Source organism: Ips typographus, linkage group LG2 (genome assembly GCF_016097725.1).
Source record: "Ips typographus isolate SLU linkage group LG2, UJ_Ityp_2.0, whole genome shotgun sequence".
Lineage (NCBI taxonomy): Eukaryota > Metazoa > Arthropoda > Insecta > Coleoptera > Curculionidae > Ips > Ips typographus.
The window spans coordinates 10,081,428-10,102,966 of NC_138423.1; the positions used below are offsets into that span (position 1 = coordinate 10,081,428).

Below are 21,539 nucleotides of genomic sequence, written 5' to 3' on the forward strand. Positions count from 1 at the left end.
AATTAGACTTCCGATGGTCACTATATTCTAAATAGTTTAGGCAACTAATCGAGTTTCTGTCCTTAACGTCGTCAATTGTCTATCACCGACCGGTTTGATTAAATTGACAGCTTGTGAGGTCACTTTAATTTCTATTGTCGTATAAACATGACAATCGTGGTGGTTTTTCTGGATAGTTTGAGTAAGCTGCAGGCCTCTATCAACTTGACCTGAAGGTGACGGCTCTATAGTAACTTCTCCAATAATTAAGCTCATCACTCAAATTTGGCAGAATGACACCAAGGATTAGGACGTTTTAAACTCCTTGTCGGCTGTCTATCACTACTACACTTAAAATTGGTAAGTGACAGGTCAATCTGATGCTTTAACTATTCCGTTCGCCGTCTACTATATTGAGGTGGGATATTTATGTGCCCAAAGTCCTCAATAGATATTCTCAGGAAAAATTCGAGTAAAGTGAAGTCTAGTATCTATCATCCACCGTTTTCATGAAAATGGCGACCAAAAAATTTGTATGTGCACTTGATTCCATCAGATTTTTCAATTATTTGTTAGTCACTGACTTCTTTAATGTAATATAAATAGAAACATTGCGGGAAATCAGCTTATGGTGCTGATTTCGTTCGTGTTTCCACACGATTTATTTATTACATCTAAACATCGATTTAACCATAGAACATGGTCAGATTTAACAAATATAACATTTTTATTTATATAAATATTAAATAACTAATAATGCACATTTTGCGATTGGTTTTATAATACTTCATTCAATTTACATTACATAACTTTTTTGTTTTTAATAAACAATAAGAAAGTGCTATGTTAACATTTGCTAAAAAATGGAAAAGATCGTAACTTGACAGTGTCTGATTAATCAATGGTTTTCTCATTAAAAGTACGTATACATGGTATCCCTAAAATGTCCGGAAAAAATGCTATCACAGATTCTTCTTTTTCGTAAATATTTTTTTTATTAGCGTATTGCTTCAATATTCGGCTGGGAAAGATTTTGTAGGGTGAATAACTAAAATGATAAAAACTGATTTTAATTTTGATTCTCAGATTTAGAGGGCTCCACATGTGGTACTTTACACTCTAATTATTTAACGCATTTTACCTAAAAAATGTATGCCCAGTAAGTGTTATTGAGTAAAGTGACCATTTTTTTGGTTTTTTTAGTGTTGGTAACACGCAAATCAGCAAGTTTGATCAAATAAATTGGATGAAAATCGAGTCTGTTCTATTTGGTGAAACATGATGTTCAAGTCATATGCTCTGAGTCTAAATCATTCAACATTATAAGTTTTACAAATTTTTAATTGTAGAAAATTTTGATTAACTGTGTATTTTAGATGTGCCATTTTTTTAACTTTTTTTTATAATCAATAGAACTAGCCTTACATTCTCAAAAATTCATTTCAATCGGATAACAAATAAGTCGGTAAGTATCATCCGATAGTGTATATACCAACCTTTGATTACACTATACCATTTCAGCATTACAAGTTTTCGTTTTTTTTTTCAATTTACAAAATTGCCAAAGTTGCTCTAGTACATGGGTAATTTTGAGTTTTTATTAATCAACGGTCGGCTTTTCATTTTAAAAGCCCGAGCCGCAAATCTGTTGCTAGTTGGAACATAAAACAGAATATTCAGGGACAGATTAGAGTTTTAATGATTATTAATGGACAGATTACGAAAAGCCAACGTATAAAAATGCACGCGTCCTGTTTTTCGGCGTGACGCTACTGTTTAGGGACCATAAATCGCGAATGGGTTGGAAAATCGGGCGTTTTTTGCTGGACCTGGTCCCTAAACACTACATTCTCACCCTTTTTCCTGCTTGTAAACTTTTGTCGGTTTAAGACGGGAAATGGCCGGTAAGGAAGCAGTTTAATTCCCGGGGACAAAATCAACTCTACTAAAATTCCTTGTATTATTTTTTGTGCTTAGTGTAAATTGAAAGGCAATATTATCACTGTCTGGAATGATACTTTAACAGATGTTGGATTAATTGTGTTGTTCAGTCTGGATTGGCTTCTAGAGTTAGAGCAGATGTGAAAGTTTGTATTATGCAAAGATATTTTTCTTTATAACTCGATAGGTAGATTTTTACAAAATATGAAAGTGATAAGGAATAAGAGTAGTCAGTCAGTCGTCGGTCGTGCTTGGACTTGCAAATGTCGCGCACTTGGAAAACAACAGGATATTGTGGTTAGCGATTAATATGGGATTTTCAAGGTGGACTGATATACATATACATATTTACATATTTACCGAAAAAAATAAAACAGGGTAGAGTCGGACCTGCAAGAGGAGATGTCCCAGTAAATACGGAGGGTACTTTTTACATAAGGGTACCCTTAAAACACTTTTTTGGCATTTTCCAAGATTATCAAGTAAGTATGAGTGGAAGACACACTTGTAGATTAGTTCGATCACGAACTGACACTAATTGTGTTCTCGTATCCAAGGATGATACAACATATTCACCTTAACTATTGCCTAATATTGAATTAAAAGTCAAACATGTGGCACCCAATGATCAAACTAAACTTGAGCTGCTAAAATCATTACGTAACGATAAACCGATTCTAATTCCATTCCGAAAATGGGAACTACATGATTTACCTAGCCTTAATGGGGGTTCTACAAAAGAGATTTGGAGTGTGAAAACAATTACAGATGTTGATTGCCCCCGTTACATCATCGTTGGATTTCAAGCAAACAGAATTAATCAAGCTATGAAGGACATAACTCAGTTTGATAATTTGAATATATCTAGAGCTGATATAAGACTATTTCTCAACGGTAAATATTATCCTTATGAGCGACTGAATTTAAATTTTACCAATAAAGATGACTGTTCTCGGCGTGATGATAGCCTAAAATCATCTGCTATCGCTGTTAAAATAGAAATTGAAGCAAGAGTGGGTATACCCGCATCTACTAATAAAGCTTATTGTGTAATAATTCAGGATTGTATTATGGATCAATTACCACTTAGTAAAATTGTTCGCAAGGAAAATGAAATAAAAAAAGATTTTTTTTCCAATGTGATATTGAGAGGTGTTAGAAGTCGTTGAGGGGCTGTTTAGGGGTTTGAAAGGATTGTGGTCATCATCTTTTTTTGGTAAATATGTTTTATATCAGTCCACCTTGAAAATCCCATATTAATCGCTAACCACAATATCCTGTTATCTTCCAAGTGATTCCGTCAAAATGAGGCAGAACCCGCTTTGCTATACTACTATATAATAAGAATAGATTCTCAACGTATACAAATTTGTATAAAAAGCCACAATCTTTTTTTATCGTATAGTTCATAGTTGGCAAAACAATTGCCTTTTCAAAAATTATACGAGGAACCCACAAATTTAAGCATATAAAACCATCTTGGAACTTTTTCATTTATTTAGTTTTAACTTCCCATTTGAAAAAAATGCATAATTGATGACATGTAGTGCTGAAAAGAAACCGAGATTACAGAAAAACGAGGGCGCTAAATGATTTTTCGAGAGTTGGAAAATCTGCGAGACCTCTCGGGATATCAGCAAGCCATGAAATTAAGCGTTTCGATGGGCGCAACGCGGCTTAAAAAACGTAATTACTCGAGAAAATGCCACAAATAAAGTACAGAAAAAACTCTGAAGTTGTAAACCGTAAAATTGTCGTTTTTTCCTTTTTTTTTGACGAGTGTAAGAAATAAAGCACACAAAAGTAGCACTGGCCAGCTTTACGGCTGTTGTGTTTTTCTAAATAACGGCCACTGTAATGGGAAGCTGTAAGCCCCCTACAGTTTATGACTGCAATAAAATTAAAGATAATTATTTGTCAAAGTTGTTGCCGCAACGCCAAGAATAAAACGCAAATTACTGTTTCCTTGTTTCAGCGTACAAATGGATATCACTTTAAATAAGCTTTTTCGACGGTCTAAATTAGATATTTCGTACTATACTCCTAGAGATCAAGGATGACTTATTGTGTTAAAAACTAAAGATAAAAAGTAGGAAGGAAACTAAAACGACAATCATGCAACAAATAATGCGGATTCTACATAAGCAAACAAACATATACAACACATTCTACAATATGCTGACGATACTGCACTCATAGTTCATGCCAAAACTATTGCAAAAGCTGTAGAGGAACTCCAGACATTAACAGACAACACGACGGCTTGGTTCTACAAATGGAGATTAACATATACACCCCCCCTTGACGCCCTTGCGACTGGACAATAATAAACTAGACAATCTCGCTACGCCGTTCCCCAATATAGAGCTCGAATCAGATGAGAAAAGGCCACCGCATCATCAATGACGCAGTTTTTAAAACTATTTCTTTCTCCTTCTACAGTTGCCGTCGCATTAGATATAATCAGAGGCGTCCTATTAAAATATTCCCGAAAATATATTGTTAAGCGGTCAAAAAGCCACTTGGCAACGTAGTACGGTTTTTACTTGGACACAATTAAAACAGATGCGGCAGCGGCCAGGGACATTTGGACCTGTTTATATGCTTTTACTAGCCGGCACTCTAAACGGTGTTGCCAAGTTTAAAAAAATGTAGTGGCGGACAGGGAGACTTAGGGGGTTAGGTTAGGTTCCGTTTTAGTCTGGTGTTTTGGTTGTATTGTTGATGGTCGCAGTTGAAGTTCACATAGTGTTATGAATAAAAAACGTTATTTTGTCAAAATGTCTTTCAAAAAGGTTGGAAAGAAAGGTGTTATCATATACAGCCAAGGCCGTGAAATCGTCAGTAACGTCTTACAATTTATGAAGAAAGAAGCAGAAGGAGTTTCCATTCCTTTGAAAAACTTGTTGTCTTTTATTTTCTTTATTAAAAACGACGAAAATGTTTCATTTTACTGATAAAATAATAGCACGCCACTGACTAGCTGCAACAACTTGGAAAGTAACGAGAGCAGCAATATTTAAAGCGAGACGTACAGAGATCGTGACATCATCGTTTGATGACGCCTGTGGCCTTTTCTTAGCTGATTCGAGCTCTACTCTGTTGGAACATTTTACCTGAAAAACGGACTAATTTTAAAGTTAATTTTTGTACAAGGTGTCCGATATCTTGTCAGTTTACGACGCTAGAGGGCGTTTTTAAAATTTCGTCCATTTTGAAAACTCGTCACAACTATTTTAAAGTGAAACAAAAACACTTTTAAGGCACTTTTTCAACGTGATTCCAGTGGCGTGATTAGTTTTTTGCTGCTACCTTCCGTTTTCACCATAATTGACATCATTTTCTTATTTTAAACTTTAATTATAATATTAAATTTATATTTCTTCGTTGTTAGTTGGGTCTTCTGTCTCACCACACAGAAAAGGTTTGTTGGGAAAATGGAATTTTGCACTATTTTCAACTAAGTTGAAAGTAACTTTAACCTAGTCGTCCCAACACAAGACCACTGACTTAATACTAAGTCAGTGGTCTTGTGTTGGCTCCGTCTTGATATCTAAAAATGCTGACGTTCGGAAATTCTACCACCGTCTTCAGAGAATTTAAAAATATTTAAAAAGGAACACGACAGAGCACAGAAAACAACAACTTAATAAATATTAAACCTGATAATGTTCAATTTGGAACTCCGAGAAGGGTTTTTTGTCAATAAAAATTGACATTAATTTTGACTTTTGTCATTCCAATAGGAAAAGTTATCTATTGTTGTAGTGAAAGGTGGGTTTTATAATAAAATAGTATATTCTATATTAAGAGCGGAAAGTACATATTTGCCGCTAGCACATGAAAATTGCAGCTTGAGGCGAAGCCGATTTGCGGCGAATAACCACTTTCTGCTTTGAAATGTGAGGTACTTTCAAAGTCAGTCGTCGAAAAACAAAATTACAAGAAATTTCAGTAATTATTATGATTTCTTTTAATTTGTACTGACAAGAATTACATAATGTAAGAAAAAACTTTTGGAACAGTGTTAAGTTTGACAGATACCTGTCATAGCATGTTGTAGTTACAGAAACAAAAACTAATCATTAAGCACAAGTAGGTTTTCGTATCCAGCTAAGGATTACGATTTGATGCGCGCTTTAAGGAAAAACTATTAATAAGTCAGAAACGGTTGAAGTTAGGTATAGGAAAAGTATAGGTACATGGATTTGTTCTAAATTTAATGTTCTTTTAATACAAACCATAAAACAGCCATGTAGTATTGTCTAACTGAGGACAAAAGGTCACATCAGCAAACCTTTCAGAACTTGGGAATTTAATTATTGTTTACCGTTTTGCTGACAAATTCACTATTTTTATGAAATATCTAAGAAACGAAGTTTAAATTCCGATTTTATCCCGACTTCGTTTCGGCAAACTTCCTAATTTCAAATCAAACACTTTCCACCTCAGTATGTAATATACTAATTTTTCCACCTTTAACCGTACATTTTCAGTTCATTTGTGCGTTTAAATTCCAAATATAGGGAAGTATTAAGAATAATTATTAGTGTGGACTTCGCGAACACAAACCACCGGTTTGAGGCAAATAAAACTCCACTATTTAAATTTAACGAGGAAAATTACTAAATTCTTTATTTTCTGCAACCTCTACTTTTTTCCACCAAAAAAAGACACATTATTTTTTCAGGTTCTCTACCAGTCTGGTTTACACACATGCACTGTCAAATGTCGATCTTTCAATAATGACGTCTTGCCCGATACACACTATACTTTACAAACAGAGTGCGTTCCGAATTGAGGTTAATTATTATTGTAAGTGCGCGACATTCTCCCACCTGAGAAACTTTTGTCAACATAAAAGTTTCTCACAACATAAAAGCAAACTTATAAAATTTCCCCTTTTTTTTCAACAAAACAAGTCTACAAAAATAAACCTTATTCTAATCTAATAATCTAGACGGCGTCTTTATTAGCCTACCACTCCGCGAAGTTTTCGTTTCGGGTACTCTGCTTTTCACATCACTCCCGCTTTTCGCGAACACCGATTCACTATTTTCACAGTAGTCTTGGGTATCTTCGGCAGCGCCTTCAGCTGGAGTATTCTCGAACTCATCTGTAGCATCCACTTCTAAAGGAAACACTCTCTGGATTGGACGCAGAACATGACCTCCAGAAGTTGCCAGTCGGACTAGTCTAACACGACCATCTCCTCCCGGTAACAATTCAGTGACCCGTCCAAGCGGCCAATTTAGTCGTTTACTACCATCACTGCCAATGAGGACGACCTCCCCGATCTTCACAGGGCGTGACAATTGGTGTTTGTTATATATCACTCGTAATTGTCCCAGATATTCGCTTCGAAATCTCATTCGCAAAGCATCTCTCAGAGTTTGTAACCGCACCACTCTTCGCTGTAATGAAACACGATCAATTTGGTCACAATCGGGAATTCCGCTCTCTGCTTGCTCTCTTAAGTACATAGCCGGTGTTAAAGTGACTAGTTCATTCTTGTCACCAGTCATCTCCGTTAAAGGTCTTGAATTAATGATCGCCTCACAATCACAAAGCAACGTTAACAATTCTTCATAGCTGAGTGAAGCTCGACCTAGTGTTCTTCTGAGAAGTGATTTCATAATTCCTATCATCCTCTCCCAAAAGCCTCCCCACCATGGGGCAGCAGGGGGGTTGAACCGCCATATGATACGATCAATAGCAGTTTTCTCCACGATTTCATCCCAATTCAGGCTTTGCATCAGGTTATTCGCCCCAACAAAGTTTGTCCCGTTGTCCGAGTAAATAGTTTTTGGTCGACCACGTCTCGCAATAAAACGCCTCAAAGCGCGTAGAAAACAAGGTGTAGACAAAGAGGTGGCTAGCTCCAAGTGAACAGCTCGGAAAATAGCACAGGTAAAGAGACAAACCCACACTTTATCGCCATTTTTTAGATGAAGGGGGCCCGCAAAGTCAACACCAACAATCTCGAAGGCAACAGCATCTCTTACTCGGTCGAGCGGCAAAGGTGGCACTAATGTATTTAATGGTTTACCTCCATGCCTCTTACATGTCACGCATTTCGCTAAAACAGAACGTATGTATTTTCGACCACTCAAAATCCAATATTTCTCTCTCAAAACGCTCATTAACATTTGAACACCGGCATGACACTCTCTCACATGTAAGTCGAATATTAGCTTATCCACTACTGGCTGTCTTGAAGGTAGGATAATCGGCAACCGAAACCATTCCGTGTCGTCCCTGTTAATAATAGGCGTCTTCAATCGAATAAGACCTAAATCGTCGACAAAAATATTGAGAGGTTTTAATCTTGGGTCATCCAATGGTAAGTTGGATTGCTGCAATGTCTTTAGAACAAACGTTTCAGCGTCGTTTAGTTCTTTGGCAGTTATACCTCCTTCTTGCTTGCTTGTAGGATGACGTGCATTATGGCAAAATCTGAAAATCCAAGCAATCATTCGAATAGTTTTTATATATTTTGAAAAATAGTTAAGATGCCATTCATCTATTGAATCAATATGGGCGTTAACTAAGGCAACCACAGTTTTTCTCCTTTCTTTGAAAATCTCCTCGTCAGAACAAGGCGGTTCTGATTTAGGCCAATTCTTTTCGTCCTCATAAAGCCAACTTGGTCCCTCCCACCATTTTGATTCGTATAATTTTCTTGCGTAGCATCCTCGAGAAGGCAAATCCGCCGAATTTAGACGACCAGGCACGTGATTCCAGGATGACACTGAGGTTAATTCACGGATCTCATTAACTCTGTTTCGAACAAAGGTAGACCATTCTTCTTTCCTTCGTATCCATGAAAGAACAGTCGTAGAATCCGTCCAAAAATAGCTACGCATCTTCACATCAAAATTGGACTGCACAGTGGTATACAACCTTGCTGCAATTGTAGCACCTAGCAGTTCTAGCCGTGGTATGGTTATCGCCTTCAAAGGTGCAACTCTTGCTTTAGACGCCAGCAAACTGATTGATACTTCTTTGGTTTGTTCAACTCTTAAAAAAATTACACAAGCGTAAGCCTTTGCACTTGCGTCACAGAAGACATGTAACGAGTAAGTTTCTTGGCAATCAGGTCTTAAATTCACCCATCGTGGGATCTCTAACTCGTGCAAATATTTTAATTCACTGACCCATACCCTAAACTCATTGGCAATCTCTTCATTGACTTCCGAATCCCAGTTTAGTCCTCGCTTCCAAGTTTGCTGTAATAATAGCTTTGGACACAATGTTGTGGGACTCACCAAACCAATAGGGTCAAAAATCCGTTGAGTGTGGGATAATATGAGTCTTCTAGTTATCGTCAGATCCTCGGGTATGTCTACCTCCTTCAAGCTGTTCCTCAAGGACAGAGTGTCTCGATTCAAGTTCCAAGTAAGACCCAAAACATTAATGTCTAACTGATTCTTGTTCATCCTAGGACTTTTACTACAAGATTTCTCCCACCCTGTAAGTTCAAACTTACCCTTGAGCATGATTTCAAAAGATTCCTTAACAAATGACTCCACTGATGCTTCATCTGGCAAACTTGTAACGCAATTATCCACATAGAAACAACCATTAAGTTTATCCAAAGTATTCATTTGATAAGGCCATTCTGAAGAAGCTATTTTTTCCTTGGTTAGCTCAAGATGGTGTCTTATTGTCGCCGCAAGAAGAAACGGGCTGCAGTTAACGCCAAACACCACCCGTCGATGTCGGTAGATAATCTCCTCTTCTTTGCTGTTGATCCACAAAAACCTGAGAAAATCCCGATCTGCTTCATTTACTGCTATTTGAAGAAACGCCTTTTTAATATCAGATATTACTCCAATTCGGTACTTTCTGAACCCAATCAAAACATCAGGTATAATCTCTATCAAATTGGGGCCCTTTTCCAAACATTGATTTAAAGAAGGGCACTGACCTTGTCTTGCACCAGCGTCAAAAACTGGCCGGATCTTGGTAGTCGCTGAACTTTCTCGTACAACTGGTCTGTGGGGCAAGTAGTGACTATATGTTGTTACATTTCCCTTGGGTACTCGCTCAATAATTCCAGCTTCTTCCCATTCCAGTAATACGCCGTTATATAGTTCATACAAATCCATTGTGTTCAGCTTTCTCAAAGTGGATGTCAAACGTTTCTGAGCAACTAACAGATTACTGGGAAGTACAGGATGCCCCTCCAGCCATGGTAGTCTTACTTCATAGCGGCCTTCACTGTCCACTTTTACTGTCTCATTGAAAAAAATCTCTGCTGAAATTTCCAATTCCCTTCTACTTTTGTCTCTGCTGGGTTCAGTTATGCCTAATATATCCAACTCCCACAAATTGGCAATAACTTGATCATTAAGATACAAATTTATGGTTGAAGTAGCCAGATGGTCCTTCCAATACTCATTTTGCAATTTGCCCATCAAAGTCCACCCAAGTAGTGTTTCTACAGCCACCAGTCCACAGTCAAGTAGATGTTTCCTTCCAGTAATTAAGTAACCTGCCGCATCTGCCCCTATCATTACCTCAATGGCAGAATTTTCCGCAGTATCTGCAAGCTCTATGCCTAGGCTATGCAACTCATCAATCCAGAGTCCTGGAGGTACAGGAATCACTTCATTGCATATGGTAGGTTGGCTCAAAACTTCTAATTTGCATCTATGACCCTTGTATACTAGTTCTACCTCAAAACGACTGTGGGTCTGTTCCACTAAACGACCTCCAAATAAACAGTGCAGTATTTTATTTCGAGATAATTCAACTAACTTTAATTTTTGAACAGTAGACTGCAAAACATAAGAACGTTGCGATCCTGTGTCTATTAGAGCACGAACACTACAGGAACCATTAGGGGCAGCCATCTCAACGCGTAAAGTTTGCATAAAAACTCGAGAAGCAATACCAAGGCTAACACAGTTAGTTGCTACCAAATCTTCCTGGTGAATTGAGTGTTGAGCTTCAATAGGTTGTTCACTGGCAGTTGGTGTATTCCTATTTGATTTTATCTCAGGACACATCAAAGTGACATGACTCTTTTCACACACCAAACATTTTACATGACCTCTACACTTTCTAGCTTGATGTCCTTTCCTTAAACAAGAGAAACATGCTCTTTTATCATTAACAATTTGCTTCTTTTTCTCTAAAGGTAATTTTGTTGCCTTGAAACAATTTACACTTTCATGACCACCTTCACAAAAGAGACACTTAACAACTGTAGTATTATTAAGCAAGTCAGCTGCAGTTGATGGATATTCTAGTGACACCTTTTTCCTCCGTTCTACATGGCCACCTGGAGTATCCGAGCGATTTCCTACACTACATAGTCCAAAACCTTCAGCAGCAAGACTGATTCGTTGCTCATTTTGTACTTCACTTTGCAAAAATGTCATTAAAGCTTTAAGTCGACTTTCTAAGCTGTTGTTACAACCACTTGGTACACTATTAGAATTTTCTTCATATTCCTCATTTTCTTTCAAATGTCCCACAGTGCTACGTTGCCATACTCTTAGTAATTCCTCAGGAAGACAAGATTCAATTAATGGGTAAAGAATGGCAGCATACTTATCAGCTGTAATTCCTAAAGTTTGAAGTGACCTTAACTGAGTTTCGAGACTATCATAAAGGTTAAACAACTCAATTTTTGTCTTGGCTAGGGCGTTGTTTAAAATTAACTTCAATAGTTCCCTGACATATACTTCAATTTGTAGGTCTTCCCTACCAAACCTACTTCTTAAACTATCTACAATTTGTACATAATTTACTCCTATAGCAGGAAAACTTTCAACAACTCGCCTAGCCCTACTACCTGGCACAGTAGACTGAATAAGATATTCGATCTTGTCAGCAGGGTCCATCTCAATATCTTCATGGATTTTCTTAAATTGTGCCCAAAAGGAAAGCCAATCTTTTATGTTTCCATCAAACTTTTTAAATTGTATTACAGGCAATTTAAACTTCCTCTTACCTGTAATAGCAGCAATGGAACTAGCACTTTCATTTAAGTCATCAATTTGAGGACTGTCCACTTTACGTAGCTTCAAATAGCACAATTCAAGGGTTTTTGCACGTTTTAAGTATGTATCACACATGTCTTTCTCTTTAATTAAGTCCTCTTCTTCAACATCACACACTAACATAGCTTCAAATATCTCGGCGTCTTTCACCTGCAGTTCTGCTAACTTCCCAGTTAATAACTCCTGCAACACTTGTGCCTTCTGTAACTGGTCTTCAGTTGGCTCTGCTAATACAGTCTCTAACTCTGTACAGCACCTTGTAAAGGATGCCCGAAGAACTTTACGGCCTTTTTTCTTGATTTCGAGATCCATCTTTCCACAGACTGTAACTTTACACAAATGAAATCTCCCTAAACTTTGGACCTGAAGTCTCCAACACAATAGTCAATTTTCCCCGTCCTGTCACGGTCGCCAAATGTGGACTTCGCGAACACAAACCACCGGTTTGAGGCAAATAAAACTCCACTATTTAAATTTAACGAGGAAAATTACTAAATTCTTTATTTTCTGCAACCTCTACTTTTTTCCACCAAAAAAAGACACATTATTTTTTCAGGTTCTCTACCAGTCTGGTTTACACACATGCACTGTCAAATGTCGATCTTTCAATAATGACGTCTTGCCCGATACACACTATACTTTACAAACAGAGTGCGTTCCGAATTGAGGTTAATTATTATTGTAAGTGCGCGACAATTAGCCTTCTTGCGAGGAACTCACAAATGAGATTAGATACATTTGAAAATCAAAAGTTGGGGTTCATTCCGACTGATCTGGCAACACCGCAAAGTTCAAAATATTTTAGAGAGTTTTGACCCAACCTAGCTTACACTCTAAATTTAAACAAAAATATTAAGCAGTTCTCTAGGTACTTCTAATATACCATCAGGGTGAATCACCCTGTATTTAAAAAAATAACTGTGTAAACTGTCAAAAAACAGAATCGAAATTTCTTGATGGAGCACCAGATGATATTTATTTCATCATAAAAGTGGCACTTATTTTTGATATTTATTTTCCACTCTCTACTTTGTTTTTAAATAAAAAGTTTGCAACATGTAAAGGCGGATTCACGTTCACACTTGAGACTTCTCTGTTGTAAAAAGTCGTATAACACTATAACATAGATATGCGTAGAAATTATTAAAGCAACAAATGGAGTTTCTCTTGGTACGCGGAACGTCTGTCGCACAAGTCATGAAATGTGCCAAGTAAAATTTTTTTAAACAATGAACACTGCCCTTCACTATACATATAAACATAACATTCATTTCAAAAAACAATAAAACAATTTAGGTTTAATTGCGACAGATTTCCGGCCGACGCCGCTAAATTTTTATTCATTACCACTTGTCAGTCGATTGTCAACTTCAATCAAGAGTAAAAACGTACCGATTTCTACATCAAAAGTTGAAATCGTACATACTTTTACGTCACGTAGAAGTACGCCGTATTACGAACTTCTATGTTGCGCCGTTCCACGCACTACTGAAAACTGCCTCATATAACTACATGCAATTTAACTTTTTACGTGTGCGACTTTTTACGACAATGACTTTGTAAGTACGAACGTGAATCCGCCTTAAGAGATGCGCTCGTTACTTTAACGTTTTACAAGGGCGTAAATTCATTTATTTTCAACCTTGTATGTAATAACGTTATTTCTTATGTGTAAACCAGGTGGAAAGATAAAAATTACCTGCTCTCACTTTCCACCCGGTTGAATCTATTGATATACTTTTTCGTATCTGGGCTTACTTTTTACAGATAAAAGACTTTCTTCCGCTACCTCTACAACAGCTCGCCGCTCAAATGGGGTACAAGTAAAATCTGCGTCTTCAGAAATCTCCATGTTAAAAGCACGCTTAGAAATATTTCAGCCCGACACAATAATGACGTTGTCAAAATTGTGAACAAATCACCAGTTGTGTTTTATGGTTCAAGTCATAACTTATACTACTTTATTTCTAGAGACATATTAGCGATCAATATTTCAACTGGATATTTTATTAAAAGTTTGCTAAGATTGTGATAAATGGTTGAATATAAAATAGTATACAAACCATGGTGGAAAGTTTAAATTCCGATTTTATCCCGACTTCGTTTCGGCAAACTTCCTAATTTCAAATCAAACACTTTCTACCTGAGTATGTAATATACTAATTTTTTCACCTTTAACCGTACATTTTCAGTTCATTTGTGCGTTTAAATTCCAGGTGAATTTCAAATTGGACATCACTGCTTTTGGATAATCCAATTATCGTTATTTCATTATGCACTCTTCTCCACCCTTTCGAGCATAACGACGGGAATGATTTCGATGGCTTGACGAATGTCGTCCAGGTGTTGCAGGGTCCGTGGTTTGTCGTTGTAAACAATGAATTTGAGATATCCCCATAAAAAGAAGTCACAAGGAGACAAATCGGAGGAGCGCGCCGCCGGCTGCGGTACGTCACCCCCTCAAGGAGATGAGGCGCTCCCTTGCCTGTGGTGCATACAATGTTTCATGTTCCACCTAATTCAGCAATTATTTACTGTTTCTGGCATTGAAAAGTAAGATATACTTTTACCGAAAGTTTGTTTAGTGTTTATTTTCCCTGAATGATGTGACTTTGATAGTCCTGTCTTTGATAGAAAATCTAAAAGAAAATTAAGCACAAGCTAATGAAAGTTTATTACCTAAAAAAGTCAAGAACATCCTACGATATGGAATACGAAGTTTTTATAGCATGAAACAATGAAAATGCCGTTGCTAATATTAAAAAAGGTTTCAGGGCGTTATGATAACGCCCGCCTATATAATCATAACGTATTGATAATGGATAGGTGAAACATAAAAATAGTTAAACAATAACGTTGTCTGGCTGTTGAAAATTTAATATGTCTCCACTTATGGAAGTTTAGTGGAAGGCGAATAAATAGACAAACGCTTGAGTGGCATTTAAGCTAGAGACAATGGCGCCATTCGGCGTTCTCTGTACATAACATCCTTCTGAATGATATTCAGCAAATGCATATTATAGTTTGCACTCTGTGATTTATTATTGCACCCTGCGAGAACGAACGGTTGACGAAAGGGGTTGAGGGGAAGGCAAAACTAAAGTGGCAGTTTTGTTATTAGCCTTTGTTTGTTCGTGTTTGTGGGGAGTTTTGTTACGGATTAATGGGGAAATGTTGCTGATTTCGCTAGTGGCAAGTGTTGAGATTAGGAAGGTCGTTTTGCCAGCATTGTTCCGTTCGTAATCTAGTTTTTTCGCTCCGGCAACGTAATTTTAAAAAGCCATAACTCACCCGCAAAGATTGATCCCTCTCGTAAACACACAACATTAACTTCGCGTTTTCCTATTTAAACTTAATTTCGCGTAGCTCCAGCTCCTGTGTACTCGCGTAACATAATTTCGCTCCCCAGAAAAAATACTTTGAAACGTAATTTAATAACCTGGCTTGCTAAATGGTTTTTCCCTCCTGTAAGCTAAACGCGAAATTGCCCAAGGTTTGCCATTTTCCGGTGCGTTTTAATATTCCTTGCAAGGCTATCTTTTAAAGTTTAACTTTTCATAAAATTCTCTTTTAACTATTTTGGCAATAAGACTGAAAAGATCTTTCAGGTTCGCGGAGCGACTGAACTGGAAAGAAAACTTTTTAAAAATTTATTCCCCCGCCAAAGTTTTACAAAGTGCATCACCAGAAAATGTTATTTACGTGGATCCTTCTCTATGGCTTAACTTAATGTTTACTTGCTCGTTATTTCTTACCGCAGATTTTGATAATGTGTTTTGGATGTCGTCTCGTAACATTACAAACCGAACATAGGATTCCGAAGAGATGTACTCCTAGATTAGTGTAAATATGGTTTTCTTCAGGCGTAGATATGTTACTGCAGTCTCATGAGTGCAGGGTTGCAGTGATTAGGTCTCAACTGAATTTGAAGGTTTGAAAAGTTGAAATAGTTTTGAATTTATTATCAAATTATAGAGAAAAACGCTGATTAAGTGTCATGTAATAAAGTCACATTATAGCTTCAGTTGCTAAAAAACTCATCTGATTTTTTGATAAAATCGGGTGTTTTTGTTCATAGCTCAATCCTTTGGGTATTATATTATTTTTAACATACCTATATATTAATATTTACCCAATAAAGAATAATACATATTCTTACGGTTTTCCCGTGGGTTTACACAAAGTCAATTTAACTCAACAATTAATAAATTTATTTACACTTCAAAACACTCCGTACAATAATTAATTCAGCTACCAAAAACACTACTACAATTCCACAATTATTCCACTATTTAAACTTTTCCGCGTTTCCAAATTCACTACTCCAATGTCTGAAACCGCTTCTTTTATATTCGGTAAACCACGTTCTAGAAACGCTTTGCGATTTGCGTCGAACATCGAAGTTGCTTCTCGGTGTGTGCTTCCTAAAGGCGGATTCACGTTCACACTTGAAACTTCTCTGTTGTAAAAAGTCGTATAACACTATAACATAGATATGCGTAGAAATTATTAAAGCAACAAATGGAGTTTCTCTTGGTACGCGGAACGTCTGTCGCACAAGTCATGAAATGTGCCAAGTAAAATTTTTTTAAACAATGAACACTGCCCTTCACTATACATATAAACATAACATTCATTTCAAAAAACAATAAAACAATTTAGGTTTAATTGCGACAGATTTCCGGCCGACGCCGCTAAATTTTTATTCATTACCACTTGTCAGTCGATTGTCAACTTCAATCAAGAGTAAAAACGTACCGATTTCTACATCAAAAGTTGAAATCGTACATACTTTTACGTCACGTAGAAGTACGCCGTATTACGAACTTCTATGTTGCGCCGTTCCACGCACTACTGAAAACTGCCTCATATAACTACATGCAATTTAACTTTTTACGTGTGCGACTTTTTACGACAATGACTTTGTAAGTACGAACGTGAATCCGCCTTTACTGTGGCCTACTTTAACAGGCGCCCGGCCAGATATTGCGGCGCATCAATTCTATCCCGAATCGAGGGCTCGTTCAGAACTATCGAGCATAGTAGGCCCAAACCGTAACACTGCCCCCCTCTTAAAGCTGATCGTCCCGATCCGCTTCATCTAATCCCTGGTATTTCTTGAGTTGGTCCAGATGGACAATTTTCATCTTGCCTTTGGGGCTGCGTTGGACTCTGTTCACGACGTCGTTTAACCTTTTTACCACATTGTAAGGTCCCCCCCCAGTGTCGTTGCCATCTTTGACTTAATCCTTTGCTCCTCCTGGGTTGAAACATCCACACAGCATCACCTTCCCTATAATTGCCACCAGCTGGTCTGTGGTCCAGTGTCATCTTCATACGGTCGTTGTTTGGTTTCATCTTCTCTCTCTCAAGTTCCCGAATTGTGCTGGATCCCTTCTGTATCGAACACTGGTCATACCGTTTACACCATTCTTCAACGTCCTTTCTGAAGTTAATCCAGTATCTTTTATTCTAGCGAAAGTCTGGTTTACTACAAAGTGTCCTCTTCCGCGACTGTCATGTAGTTCTCGCAGCACATTCTCTTTGCAGGAATTGGGTACTATTGTTTGGTAAACAAAGCGTTTTCCGTCTGGACTTTCCCATTTGCGAGTAATTAAGTCATCTCGCAGTCGAAGCGAATTCCACTGCAACCAGTAACCCCTTACTGTTGGTCCATATCTGGAAATCTGTTGCCAATCCGGTTTCAAATCCTTCTCCAACCATCTTCTGATTACTTTCAAATCAGAGTCTGAGCGCTGTCCTTTTTTATGTCTTCCTTAGAAACGCTGCTCTTCATTCTTTTTGTAGCCTCTTTATCTGTCACCTTCGCGATTTGACCAATCCTCCAACCATTATGAATTTGTCCTTTCCGGTACCTTAAGTCACTATCAAAAGCCTGACGATCCTCTACATATCGCGGTAAATGTCCTTCCGGGTTCTTCATTTCCTGCTCCTGGTTACGCCCGTTCTACACTTCTACGGGGTCAGTAAACGAGACTGCTGTCTGCAATTCCAGCGGTAATGTCCTTTACGTCCACAATTATAACACGTAATGTTTCTTTTAGCAGAGGAGTTCCGGTGATTTGTTCTGATGTCCTGATTTCGTCGGCACTGCGGGTTTGGAGAACAAGACCGCTATCTGCAATTCCTGCTATAATGTCCTTTGCGTCCACATCGATAAAATTCCACTCTAGTGATCGGGCGTGACCGTTCTAACTGTGTGAACTGACCATTTCCTAATGCTGCCATTTGTTGCACTAATTGGCCGAACATTGATTTAATTTCATCTATTAATGTAGCAACATGATCGGCTGGCGCTACTCTCTCCTCTTGAATAGTCTCTGGCTTTAAGTCATTGCACGCAGCTTCAACTTCCAGCGCTCGAACCAGTAATTCGCTGCTGTTGCTCCCTTTGAATATCTTCAGCATTTTCTTTACCTCCGGATCTCGAATCCCTTCTACAAAATACTGTGCCACAAATTCTTCTTGGATTTCATCCGGGACGGCTGGATAAGCCAGATGCACAAGGCGACGAATTTCGGCTTCAAACTCTTGTAAATTGGTGAAAATTTCATAATTTAAATCATTAATATTACTACCAGAAAACGAATTGTTAAATTGTATGTTGTACATCTTAACAGGAAAAGTCACATAGTTATTTGCTTGTTTTCGGTGTGTATAATTTAATAATAATATTTATGAGCCACAATTCCTGAAAATAGAAAAGAATTTTGCTTAAATATTATAGAACTATAGTTGCAATTTTAAATGTCTAATTTTCTTTGACGGCTGGATAAGCCAGATGCACAAGGCGACGAATTTCGGCTTCAAACTCTTGTAAATTTTCACCAGTTTTCTGCTGTGTTGCCTTTAACTGTGTTTGATACACTCCTTTCCTATGCTGATCCCCATAACGACCTTCTAATGCAGCTACTAATGCTTCATAGTTGCTTTGTTGGGCGATAGGCAGAGTCTGTAACAGCTCCAATGCAGGTCCTCGTAGTGCTACTACTAGTGCTACAGCTATTTCCTCGTTACTCCATCCATTTCCATTTTCTGCTCGCGTAGCTTTATCTCGACATCATTCTGAATTTTATTAATGTCCTCCCGAACATCATTCTGAATTTTATTGAGACTCTGGGTTACATACTCTTGGATTTCTGTTTTGGTCCCCGCTAGAACGTCCAATATTTCTACGTTACGCTTTTCTTGCCGCTCTCTGTCTTCTTCTTTGTCTTGTTGTCGAATCCTTTCTTGTTCTTCCTTGTCTTGTTGTCGAATCCTTTCTTGTTCTTCCTTGTCTTGTTGTCGAATCTTTTCTTGTTCTTCTTTGTCTCGTTGGCAAATCTCTTCTTGTTTTTCAAGCATTGCCATAATAGCTGCAAGTTGGGCCTCCATGTTTGCACTTTGACGTATTGTTATAGGCATAAAATAAATTTTACGTTTTAGTGTTTTTAAAAACACTACTACAATTCCACAATTATTCCACTATTTAAACTTTTCCGCGTTCCCAAATTCACTACTCCACTGTCTGAAACCGCTACTTTTATATTTGGTAAACCACGTTCTAGAAACGCTTCGCGATTTGCGTCGAACATCGAAGATGCTTCTCGGTGTGTCACTTCCTAACTGTGGCCTACTTTAACACGCGCCCGGCCAGATATTGCGGCGCATCAATTCTATCTCGAATCGAGTGCTCGCAATGAATAAAAAAAATGTAAACATAGCAGGAAGGAGCAATAGCAATCAAAGAGGGGGACAGAAACAAGGGGGAGGCGGGGGGAGTAATATGGCGGCCGTCAACTTCCGGTTGGCACTATCAGATCTAAATTTAATCTTGTCCACTGTACAACTTAATTTAAATTTGCAAAACTCAACTGTTAAAGAACCACAAACAAACAAAACAAACTAACACTATACTACAACAAATACAAATAACAAATTTTTGCGGGTTTGAAACTCCAAACTTTCAATGACTGCGTCAATTCAACTGCGCAGTAGGCGAATGCGCAATCAACTTCCGTCCCCCTCGCTTAATGCACAAACGGGTTATAATTTGTATTATTGTTACCTCCTGATACTTGTTCTTTTTACTCATTGAGTGCTCGTTCAGAAGTATCGAGCATAGTAGGCCAAAACTGTAACAATACAGGGTGTCCCACGACGAAAGACATCGATTGATATTTTAAAAAGTATAAATAGGAGAGTTTTGAAAATTTGGCAGGATACTAATGTGGGCATGCCCAATCCAACTAAAATATTTTCAAGATGGTTGCACTTCCGTTTATACCGGAAGTCGATCACAACTTTCTTATTTTAAATAGAACACCCTATATATTACGGTTTTAACATAGTACAAAAATATGTTAAGCGTTGCAACTGTCACTTTTTTGGAAAAACATCAAATATTTCGAAAACGGCTAGAGATAGGCATAGGGCATTCTATACAAAAGTTGGTCAGAATTTTGTGAGGAATCCAAATATGTAATAATATATAGGGTGTTCTATTTAAAATAAGAAAGTTGTGATCGACTTCCGGTATAAACGGAAGTGCAACCATCTTGAAAATATTTTAGTTGGATTGGGCATGCCCACATCAGTATCCTGCCAAATTTTCAAAACTCTCCTATTTATACTTTTTCCAATATCAATCGATGTCTTTCGTCGTGGGACACCTTTTATAATTTGGAGTATTTTATGCAGACTCAGCGGACTGAATCGTCTGCTCAACAGTGCTGACAACTGTTCAAAAGATCTTTTCTTGGGCAAGTCTGGATAAGTTAGATCCCTTAGCAATTTTTTAAGTGCTAGTCCCGATAAGACTCAGCAGCGTTGCTACCTGTCCTGCTTTGTCGGTGATTTTGTTTGCTCGGAAATACTGTTCTAACTTTTCACTGTAAATTTGCCAATGTTCCTGGTCTGCTCTAAACTCAGTCACCATGCCTATCAATGAGGACATCTTGACTCCTCCTCTGATACAAAAAAAAATTAGATCCAATTCCCTAGGCATGGTATAGGTTCGACCGTTTAACCCTGACTCACCCTGTATAAAAAGAATAAATAAATACAAAATTGTTTTAAAGTTCAGGTTTTAATGATAAAAAAAATCTGGCAAGTGGTGCGTTAAACGTCAATGACGTGCATCGGTTGATTTAGTGCCGAGCCCTATAGGAATCCCATGTTAAGAAAAGACAACTACGACAAATAAATGCTCTAGAAAAAGACGAAGATAAACTTTGTAAGTGGCGTGTGTCAGTGTGCCCAAACGGATGTGATGTCATTCAACAGTTAGTCACGTGACCACTCAAAAGGAAGTTGATTCAAATTTTACGAACAACTGTCAAATGACGTCAGATGCTTTCACACCTGCCACTTTCAAAGTTTATCTCCAACCTTGTCTAGAGAATTGACTTTCAATAGTTTTCTCTTTTTTTGGTGGTCAATTTAAATCTTAATAAAAGCAAAAAAAAAGTTACTACTTAGACAATAAAGCTTGAATTGATTGATTGATAGATCGATGACTAGTAAACTAGTTTCCACACTGATTCCGCATTAAATGAACTTAATTTTAATGCTAAACAAAATCCTCATTCAGTGAGAGGGTAA

At 37.6% G+C, this 21,539-nt stretch overlaps 1 protein-coding gene across 1 annotated transcript; it reads right to left on the minus strand.

The window, feature by feature from the left end:
• Positions 1–6,863: 6,863 nt before the first annotated feature.
• On the minus strand, positions 6,864–12,245 carry LOC145724012 (uncharacterized). Its single transcript, XM_081972076.1, has one exon. The coding sequence runs from the start codon at positions 12,243–12,245 to the stop codon at positions 6,864–6,866; it is 5,382 nt and encodes a 1,793-aa protein (XP_081828202.1).
• Positions 12,246–21,539: the final 9,294 nt, after the last annotated feature.